The sequence below is a fragment of the Electrona antarctica genome (genome assembly GCF_951216825.1).
Source record: "Electrona antarctica genome assembly, chromosome: 4".
In the NCBI taxonomy this organism is placed as follows: Eukaryota; Metazoa; Chordata; class Actinopteri; order Myctophiformes; family Myctophidae; genus Electrona; species Electrona antarctica.
In genome coordinates this window covers 2,791,894-2,802,960 of record NC_136809.1, presented here as the reverse complement: position 1 = coordinate 2,802,960, position 11,067 = coordinate 2,791,894, and the positions used below count along the sequence as shown (strand labels likewise).

Here is an 11,067-nt window from a genome sequence, read left to right as displayed (position 1 = left end):
ACGCCTCTTCCGTTCCCACTGCTGTTTCCACCCCAACCCAAAGTCCACCGTTTCAGATTCTTAAACACAAGGCGAGGTGAATTCAATGTAACATGATGTTGCTCTGTGCATAACCGTTCAGCGTTATTCATAGTCTAATATGTTCGGTGGTGAGGTGACCACCGAACTACAACATAACGTTGTAGGTGAAGATCAAAGCACCGTTCTCCCCCAGCCCTTCTCTGTTCTTATTACAGCTCCGGTGGTCACCTCACCACCCAAAACCCAGACTATGATTAGGCCTTTAGTCCCTAAGGCCTCCTGTCACAGAGGTGACCGACAGGGAGGTTAGGCCTCCTGTCACAGAGGTGACCGACAGGGAGGTTAGGCCTCCTGTCACAGAGGTGACCGACAGGGAGGTATCTCCTCCTGTCACAGAGGTGACCGACAGGGAGGGATCTCCTCCTGTCACAGAGGTGACCGACAGGGAGGGATCTCCTCCTGTCACAGAGGTGACCGACAGGGAGGGATCTCCTCCTGTCACAGAGGTGACCGACAGGGAGGGAAGGCCTCCTGTCACAGAGGTGACCGACAGGGAGGTTAGGCCTCCTGTCACAGAGGTGACCGACAGGGAGGGATCTCCTCCTGTCACAGAGGTGACCGACAGGGAGGTTAGGCCTCCTGTCACAGAGGTGACCGACAGGGAGGGATCTCCTCCTGTCACAGAGGTGACCGACGGAGGTTAGGCCTCCTGTCACAGAGGTGACCGACAGGGAGGGATCTCCTCCTGTCACAGAGGTGACCGACAGGGAGGGATCTCCTCCTGTCACAGAGGTGACCGACAGGGAGGGATCTCCTCCTGTCACAGAGGTGACCGACAGGGAGGGATCTCCTCCTGTCACAGAGGTGACCGACAGGGAGGTTAGGCCTCCTGTCACAGAGGTGACCGACAGGGAGGTTAGGCCTCCTGTCACAGAGGTGACCGACAGGGAGGTTAGGCCTCCTGTCACAGAGGTGACCGACAGGGAGGTTAGGCCTCCTGTCACAGAGGTGACCGACAGGGAGGGATCTCCTCCTGTCACAGAGGTGACCGACAGGGAGGTTAGGCCTCCTGTCACAGAGGTGACCGACAGGGAGGGATCTCCTCCCGTCGTCACCATCATAAACCAGTTAGGACCAGTTAGGACCAGTTAGGACCAGTTAGGACCACCGGGTCAACTCTCATGTGAATGAAAAATATAAATAACATTTCTCACCACTTGACAAGTCTAAACTAACGAATGAATTTCAACAAAGATAAAGAGTTGCGGAAACAAACAAAAGGCACAAAATAAATCTATAAACAAAAATAAAAAGTATACGTGATTTCCAGGCTTACTAGTGTGTGAGAAACCAGGGGCGGGGGCAGGGGGGGGGGGGCGGGGGGGGGGGGCGAGGACAAGGTATTCCAACAGCATTAAAATAAAAAATAAAGTAGAAAAATTCACACTGACGTTTAAAAATGGCCACTCTAGTCTAGGACCACCACCGCATCGTCGTCATCATCATTCCTTAATATGTCATCCTCCGCCTCTGTCGCCACTATTCCTTCATCCACCTCATCCTCATCTTCATCCAAGTAATGTTCTACTCCCTCCTCTTCATCCTCACAGCCCATCTCAAAACCTTCCTCATCTTCAGCCTCCTGGTCTTTTCCCTGCCGCTCCTCCTCCTCCCCCTCTACTCCTAAATCCTCTTCCAACTTATCTCCCTCTGTCCCCTCACCTCCCTCAACCACCACTGGCACAATCTCTCCCTCTCGACTGTCACCCTCCTCAACTGGCACAATCTCTCCCTCTCGACTGTCACCCCCCTCAACCACCACTGGCACAATCTCTCCCTCTCGACTGTCACCCTCCTCAACTGGCACAATCTCTCCCTCTCGACTGTCACCTCCCTCAACCACCACTGGCACAATCTCTCCCTCTCGACTGTCACCCTCCTCAACTGGCACCATCTCTCCCTCTCGACTGTCACCCTCTGCAAGAACCTCTGGCACAATCCCTCCCTCTGTCGTCTCGCCCTCAACTGCTCCTGGCACAGTCTCTCCCTCTGTCCCGTCACCCTCAACAGCCTCTGGGACAGTCTCCGCTTCCGTCCGCTCACCCTCGACTGCCTCAATCTCTGCCTCAGGTTCTGCCTCGATCTTTTCCTCGGGTGCCGCCTCATCCTTGAAAGGCTCCACCTCCGCCTCAGTCTCAATAGGCTCCGCCTCTGCCTCAATAGGCTCCGCCTCCGCAGGCTCCGCCTCGGTTGGCTCCGCCTCCACCAGCTCCGCCTCCGCCTCGGTAGGCTCCGCCTCCGCCTGGTTGTCATTGGTCATCTCCAACTCAGATACGTCCATGTTCATGGAATCCTCGGGATCCTGGTCGTCCTGGTTATCAGCGAAGGGATTCTCCCCCTGCCGAGTGGAAGCGGAAGAAACGTTAACTCAACCCCCGCCAGCAGGGGGCGCCGATAGTTCAGCAACCGCCACCGTTCACCACCATTCTATTTGGCTGTAGAAGAAGACGGCCTCCACCTCTACTGTCAACAACAATGGTGGAGGTGGTCACGCTGATCGGATTATTCACTCGCTAAGAGTCTTTAGAAGCGTTCATTATGTTACTCTTAAAAAGGCCCAGAAAGGCCTCATCCACCACCTTGCTGTTTTTCCAATGCATTGAGGCTTAAGGGGAAGCAATGGAACACGGAGCTGCCGCTCGAGGGGAGCTTTGATTAGCGGTAAGCCAACTTTATAGTTTTATCATTAAATAGAGCGCTAATTAACACGTTAAAGGCGTCGTTGGCGGTGCGGGATATCATTAAAAAGGCGTTTAAGAAGTCCTCCCATTTTGGGCGGGAACCCCTTTTGGTGTTAGCATTATGTTATGCTTTAGCTATTGAAAAATAGCAGATCTACAAGCTCATAGCGCGCCACTCGGTGGCGCGCTATGAGCTTGTAGCTTGTAGGTCTTGTAGGACTGCTATTTTTGAAAAATCGAAGAACCACTGACAAACTGTCAGGATTTAGAAGACATTTTTAGAAGCTGATCTCAGGTAAAAATGGATTAAAGAAGTATCGTATATTAGCTTTGTACCGCTGAGAAAGAAATAATGCGATATTTGAATAGAGTAAAACATGATTAGTCGTGAAAACTAGTGTTAAATGTCAATTTTGTATACAATTAGATAAACTAAGATTATTGAAAAGATATTGGCTGTTGGAAGCAAGCTTACACGATGCAAAAAACCTTGTGTATACCTTGAGGAAAGTCTCCAACTTCTGTGCAATGACTTTGTGGTTAAGGATGCTACGAGCGACGGACAGACTGTCCCTCTTGGACTGTTCCATCATTCCCTTTGGAAATACAAACAAAGGATAAACAAGTCATTCAAAATGTCAAAAGGAAAAACATTCTTAATACAGGGTATGCGCGTGACATCATCATTAAACCCGGAAGTTATGCAGGAACGCCTCCGTTCTGGCCTCGACAGCCCAGACATCCAAACAGAAAATCTAATTGCATTAAAGAACATTAACACCTTAGAGGCCCGGAACTATTGAATCCATTTCATCCAGGGTGCCTATCATTTATAGCGCACGGACCACTTTTACTGGCGCACCGGAAGCTGGTGTGCATGTCTGTGTAGCAGCTAACAATAGCCACACCACTCTAGAGTCGATCGACAACAACGGGAGGTAATAATAAATCTATCGCGACTAGCGACTGGACCGCGGAGCGCCGTCAAACACAGGATCTTTTTTCAGAATTAGACGGGATGATTTAGATCGGGAGTTATGATCGTTTTAAGATTTTCGTTTTCGTCAGCTAAACGGGCAGGGGAGATTTTCGATGACGTGTCACTTTTTGACACGTCATCGGATCGGGCAACAAGCGCTCCAAGGCTCTAGAGCGATGCGAACGGTTTTGTTATCATTAATCTCCGTCCTGTTTATCAATCTCCGTGTTGGGCACTTGACCATGACCTTGAACTTGGACGGAGAACTCCGCCTTGGACATCCAAGGTGTTAAATAATGTTAAACTCACTTTGCCTGTCACTTTATGCATGCGCATACCCTATATACAAATCAATAATATTGATTGGGCCTGACTTGAGTACTTGATGTAGTCTTTACTATGTCTACATGGCGGCGGTGGTTCAGCGGTAGAGTGGCTGGATGGTAACAGTTCGATCCCTGTGGGCTCCCCCAGAGTTAGTGTCGAAGTGTCCTTGAGCAAGACTCTGAACCCCTGATTGCTCCTGATGTGCAGGTTGGTGCCTTGCATGGTTTCCGCCGCCATCGGTGTGTGAATGCGTGTGTGAATGGGTGAATGTAATGCACAATCTATGTAAACCTAATGCCACCAAGACATCATTTAGTTTATAGATATCAGTCCCATCGTCACCTTTCGGTTGTAGTTGTGGTCAGGGGACCTCATGTGTTCCTGGATCAGATGAGGCTGCATGGGAATGAAGACGTCACACGCTGCGCAGTGAGCCGCCTCCACCTTCTTCATGAAGTGTTCCATGCCGATGTCTACAGGAGAGAGAGAGAGAACATTCAGGTCTATGTCTACAGGAGAGAGAGAGAGAGAACATTCAGGTCTATGTCTACAGGAGAGAGAGAGAGAGAGAACATTCAGGTCTATGTCTACAGGAGAGAGAGAGAGAACATTCAGGTCTATGTCTACAGGAGAGAGAGAGAGAACATTCAGGTCTATGTCTACAGGAGAGAGAGAGAGAACATTCAGGTCTATGTCTACAGGAGAGAGAGAGAGAACATTCAGGTCTATGTCTACAGGAGAGAGAGAGAGAGAGAACATTCAGGTCTATGTCTACAGGAGAGAGAGAGAGAGAGAGAGAACATTCAGGTCTATGTCTACAGGAGAGAGAGAGAGAGAACATTCAGGTCTATGTCTACAGGAGAGAGAGAGAGAACATTCAGGTCTATGTCTACAGGAGAGAGAGAGAGAGAGAACATTCAGGTCTATGTCTACAGGAGAGAGAGAGAGAGAGAGAGAGAGAGAGAGAGAGAGAGAGAGAGAGAGAGAGAGAGAGAGAGAGAGAGAACATTCAGGTCTATGTCTACAGGAGAGAGAGAGAGAGAGAGAGAGAGAGAGAGAGAGAGAGAGAGAGAGAGAGAGAACATTCAGGTCTATGTCTACGAGAGAGAGAGAGAGAGAACATTCAGGTCTATGTCTACAGGAGAGAGAGAGAGAGAACATTCAGGTCTATGTCTACAGGAGAGAGAGAGAGAGAGAGAACATTCAGGTCTATGTCTACAGGAGAGAGAGAGAGAGAGAACATTCAGGTCTATGTCTACAGGAGAGAGAGAGAGAGAGAACATTCAGGTCTATGTCTACAGGAGAGAGAGAGAGAGAGAGAACATTCAGGTCTATGTCTACAGGAGAGAGAGAGAGAGAACATTCAGGTCTATGTCTACAGGAGAGAGAGAGAGAACATTCAGGTCTATGTCTACAGGAGAGAGAGAGAGAGAACATTCAGGTCTATGTCTACAGGAGAGAGAGAGAGAACATTCAGGTCTATGTCTACAGGAGAGAGAGAGAGAACATTCAGGTCTATGTCTACAGGAGAGAGAGAGAGAGAGATAACATTCAGGTCTATGTCTACAGGAGAGAGAGAGAGAGAGAGAACATTCAGGTCTATGTCTACAGGAGAGAGAGAGAGAGAGAGAGAGAGAGAACATTCAGGTCTATGTCTACAGGAGAGAGAGAGAGAGAGAGAGAACATCTATGTCTACAGGAGAGAGAGGGAGAACATTCAGGTCTATGTCTACAGGAGAGAGAGAGAGAGAGAACATTCAGGTCTATGTCTACAGGAGAGAGAGAGAACATTCAGGTCTATGTCTACAGGAGAGAGAGAGATAGAGAACATTCAGGTCTATGTCTACAGGAGAGAGAGAGAGAACATTCAGGTCTATGTCTACAGGAGAGAGAGAGAGAACATTCAGGTCTATGTCTACAGGAGAGAGAGAGAGAACATTCAGGTCTATGTCTACAGGAGAGAGAGGGAGAACATTCAGGTCTATGTCTACAGGAGAGAGAGGGAGAACATTCAGGTCTATGTCTACAGGAGAGAGAGAGAGAACATTCAGGTCTATGTCTACAGGAGAGAGAGAGAGAGAGAACATTCAGGTCTATGTCTACAGGAGAGAGAGAGAGAACATTCAGGTCTATGTCTACAGGAGAGAGAGAGAGAACATTCAGGTCTATGTCTACAGGAGAGAGAGAGAACATTCAGGTCTATGTCTACAGGAGAGAGAGAGAGAGAGAACATTCAGGTCTATGTCTACAGGAGAGAGAGGGAGAACATTCAGGTCTATGTCTACAGGAGAGAGAGAGAGAACATTCAGGTCTATGTCTACAGGAGAGAGAGAGAGAACATTCAGGTCTATGTCTACAGGAGAGAGAGAGAGAGAACATTCAGGTCTATGTCTACAGGAGAGAGAGAGAGAACATTCAGGTCTATGTCTACAGGAGAGAGAGGGTTTCATTCAGAAGGTTACACACACCGCCATTCCTAACCCCCATTCTGCCTTTGGCCTGGTGGAGACAATAGAGTGCCGAGAGACCCGTAAAATAATTCCCTGTTAATTTTCCTCATAGACTTTTCAAAAAGTATTTATTTAAAGACGTTTACGCTGCGGACAAAGACAACTCTTGTCGTGACAAATCATGACAATAAACACAATGTTTTGGGCCAAAAATGAATTAGAAAGAAGAAAAGAACAACACTTTTTGTGTTGTTTTTCTTCTTTGTAATTATTTGTTTGGTCCAAAATATTGTGTTTATTGTCATGATTTGTCACGACTCGAGTTGGCTTTGTACGACGCTTAAAAGGTCTTTAAATAAATACTTTTTGAAATGTCTATTGGGAAAAATGCATTGGGAATTATTTCCTGGGCCTGGTGTCGTCATGAAAGGGGGCGGGACTGGGCCTGGCGTCGTCATGAAAGGGGGCGGGACTGGGCCTGGCGTCGTCATGAAAGGGGGCGGGACTGGGCCTGGCGTCGTCATGAAAGGGGGCGGGACTGCAACGCTCTATAAGAACATTATAATAGAGCACTGAAGTCTGACGTCAATATCGGTAGAAATCCACGGGTTCATGTACGTTTTATTTGCATTGTAAATAATCCCCATTGGGGGGATTTTAGATCACCTCATACAAGAACCGTGTTTGAAAAATAAACATGTCATCCAGGCCGTTTCACTCCTATGGATATGAAGAATCAACTGACAGAGAAAACACTATTGTTACTGCTGCTGAATTAGTTACATTTTCGCTAGAAACAGACTGTATCAAATATGAGTGACTGACTGTCGGTAAAACGATACAGAGACACCTCCCTGACAATATAACGATACAGAGACACCTCCCTGACAATATAACGATACAGACACCTCCCTGACAATATAACGATACAGACACCTCCCTGACAATATAACGATACAGAGACACCTCCCTGACAATATAACGATACAGAGACACCTCCCTGACAATATAACGATACAGAGACACCTCCCTGACAATATAACGATACAGAGACGCCTCCCTGACAATGTAACGATACAGAGACACCTCCCCGACAATGTAACGATACAGAGACACCTCCCTGACAATATAACGATACAGAGACACCTCCCTGACAATATAACGATACAGAGACACCTCCCAGACAATATAACGATACAGAGACACCTCCCCGACAATATAACGATACAGAGACACCTCCCCGACAATATAACGATACAGAGGCACCTCCCCGACAAACGATACAGAGACACCTCCCCGACAATATAACGATACAGAGACACCTCCCCGACAATATAACGATACAGAGACACCTCCCTGACAATATAACGATACAGAGACACCTCCCTGACAATATAACGATACAGAGACACCTCCCTGACAATATAACGATACAGAGACACCTCCCTGACAATATCGCCGAGACAGTTTGTTTATTTTTGGACCACAACGCTTATATGAAATGATTTTAAGATGACCTCATGCTATTCTCCATAGAGAATTTACTTCCGTGAACCAGGCAGAACCAGGGGATGAGCCAGTGACGTCAGGACCTCGGCGCTCTATGGTGTGTCTACTGACCAAGTCTTTGCCGCGGACACATTTGCCCGTGTACGCACAAGTTGACGACCCCTGCTTTCAACCAGTGTTGACTACCTTTTTCCACTGACGAAAACTAAATGGAAACTAAATAAAAACTAAGCTATGATGACTAAAACTAAGACTAAAATGTTAGAAAGGGACTAGTGGACAAAATATCCAGTATAAGTCATTTTATAATTAGTTGCATGCTGAAAATAGACGATCTACAAGCCCACAACGCGTCCCAGCTGGGCTTGTAGATGGTCTATTTTCAGCAAGTGGAAAAAAGGCCCGCCCAAATACATTGTTAAAATCTTATGATGTTTAGTCGACTAAAACTAAAACATTCCAGATGACTAAAATGTGACTAAAACTAAAACCACACATGCATGAATACTGGTCCTTGTAGACCTGTACTACAACCATGCTACTGGTCCTTTACCTCTGGTGAGGTCCTGGTCCTTGTAGACCTGTACTACAACCATGCTACTGGTCCTTTACCTCTGGTGAGGTCCTGGTCCTTGTAGACCTGTACTACAACCATGCTACTGGTCCTTTACCTCTGGTGAGGTCCTGGTCCTGGTAGACCTGTACTACAACCATGCTACTGGTCCTTTACCTCTGGTGAGGTCCTGGTCCTTGTAGACCTGTACTACAACCATGCTACTGGTCCTTTACCTCTGGTGAGGTCCTGGTCCTTGTACACCTGTACTACAACCATGCTACTGGTCCTTCACCTCTGGTGAGGTCCTGGTCCTGGTAGACCTGTACTACAACCATGCTACTGGTCCTTTACCTCTGGTGAGGTCCTGGTCCTTGTAGACCTGTACTACAACCATGCTACTGGTCCTTTACCTCTGGTGAGGTCCTGGTCCTTGTAGACCTGTACTACAACCATGCTACTGGTCCTTTACCTCTGGTGAGGTCCTGGTCCTTGTAGACCTGTACTACAACCATGCTACTGGTCCTTTACCTCTGGTGAGGTCCTGGTCCTTGTAGACCTGTACTACAACCATGCTACTGGTCCTTTACCTCTGGTGAGGTCCTGGTCCTTGTAGACCTGTACTACAACCATGCTACTGGTCCTTTACCTCTGGTGAGGTCCTGGTCCTTGTAGACCTGTACTACAACCATGCTACTGGTCCTTTACCTCTGGTGAGGTCCTGGTCCTTGTAGAACTGGCAGATGGAAGCGCTGTGGTTCGCTAACTGGAGCGTCCTCTGCTCAGTCTTCTTACACTTGTCCAGAATATACTCCTAGAAGAACAAATAATACCAACACACTTTGTTAGGACAAGAAAGAAAGAAAGGCAAAAACAAGCTGTGCAGAAGCTTTAACGTATGAGCTAATAATGTGCAATCAACTAATCGTCCACTAGATGGCAGCTATGACACATGAGATTGTACAACTTGTACTGACATAAGTGCCACTTTATTTTTGTTATGAGTTGAGATGTAGTTATAACTGTATATATATAGTGATTTTTACACCACAGTATATCATCATAATTGAAGTATATACCGCTGGCCAATCAATCTACAAGCTCACACCGTGACGCCTTGCAAGCTTGTTTATTCTAATTTAATTCACAGTTTTGCGTCTTTTGCTTTAGTGAAGTAATCAATTAATCATTTGGCACCAGCTGTGTAAAACACGGTTTGTTGGTCGCGTCTGAAAAACGGCCAAATTGTCACCAAATGGAAGCGTAGGATTAGGAGACGATAAATTATACACAACTATCAGAGCGTGTACACAGCACAGTACAGAGTTCTCGTCTGAACAGCAGGGCTGGACTGGGTCAAAAAATCATCCCTGACATTTGTCCCAAAACCTATTAAAGCAAGGCGGGGGGGGACCATTCATTGGGATGTGATCTGTCCATTTCGATCGTGTTTACGTGTACAACTCAATGTTGCGGCGGAAGTGTCATCTTTCAAGAAAGACGGACAGCGTAAGGGAGCCGACGCAAGGGGAGACGCAAGGGGAGACATCCCCGACGCAAGGGGAGACGCAAGGGGAGACATCCCCGACGCAAGGGGAGACGCAAGGGGAGACATCCCCGACGCAAGGGGAGACAAAGACGGACAGCGTAAGGGAGCCGACGCAAGGGGAGACATTCCTCACCGCCGTTGCTTAGGGCTTTCTGCGTCGATTACGTTCGACTCTCAAGAGATTAAAATAGGGTGCATTTTGCATCCCAAAACGCAATTTATAGTTAAGGGACGCAATAAAACAACGACCTCTGCATCCACGGGATGCACTACTGTACTGTTTTTTTAATTCTAGTTTATTTTGATAGCTTTAGTTATTCTACTGTTTTCTACATGAATACAACCACATTATAACCATATCAAATGAAATGGGAGTTAAATGCTGCAATTTGTAAAAAATGGCAAAAAATGACTCTTAATGTCGTTGAAGTGGGACTCATGAAATGTCCCTGGGACTCATTTCTAAAAGACCATCCCTGCATCGCGGGACTCATTACATTGAAAAGCTGTTTATATCACTGGACTCTGTAAAGCACTTTACTTGTACTTTTTGTGGTAAAAGCGCTCAAACTTTCCTCTTTCCTGCCTTGATCTCCTTGCCCCCCAACCCTCTCTTCTTCCCTTGTTTTTCTTGGAAAACAACACGATGGAACCAGTATGCACCCTAACTAATGTCACCCACTGCTGTACATGTAAACCTGTATGAAAACACCACCACGATAGAACCAGTATGCACCCTAACTAATGTCACCCACTGCTGTACATGTAAACCTTGTAACCATGTAAGCCTGGTCTCACCTGGAGGTAGTCTGTGGTGGGTTTGGACATACCTGGAGGTAGTCTGTGGTGGGTTTGGACATACCTGGAGGTAGTCTGTGGTGGGTTTGGACATACCTGGAGGTAGTCTGTGGTGGGTTTGGACATACCTGGAGGTAGTC

At 47.2% G+C, this 11,067-nt stretch overlaps 1 protein-coding gene across 2 annotated transcripts in view; it reads right to left on the bottom strand.

The window, feature by feature from the left end:
- Positions 1 to 283: 283 nt before the first annotated feature.
- LOC306921764 (uncharacterized protein) overlaps positions 284 to 11,067 on the bottom strand; it is a 34,948-nt gene continuing 24,164 nt past the window's right edge. The window contains exons 10-14 of one of the 2 annotated variants that reach the window (XM_079499054.1): positions 9,289 to 9,394; positions 4,411 to 4,541; positions 3,263 to 3,358; positions 1,838 to 2,419; positions 284 to 1,792 (exon numbers count right to left, since the gene is read on the bottom strand). In XM_079499054.1, the coding sequence (XP_079355180.1) occupies positions 1,490 to 1,792; positions 1,838 to 2,419; positions 3,263 to 3,358; positions 4,411 to 4,541; positions 9,289 to 9,394 (1,218 nt within the window). In that variant the 3' untranslated portion in view covers positions 284 to 1,489. Of the gene's footprint in view, positions 2,420 to 3,262; positions 3,359 to 4,410; positions 4,542 to 9,288; positions 9,395 to 11,067 lie in introns of both variants that reach the window. The other variant, XM_079499053.1, reaches the window with a different exon arrangement.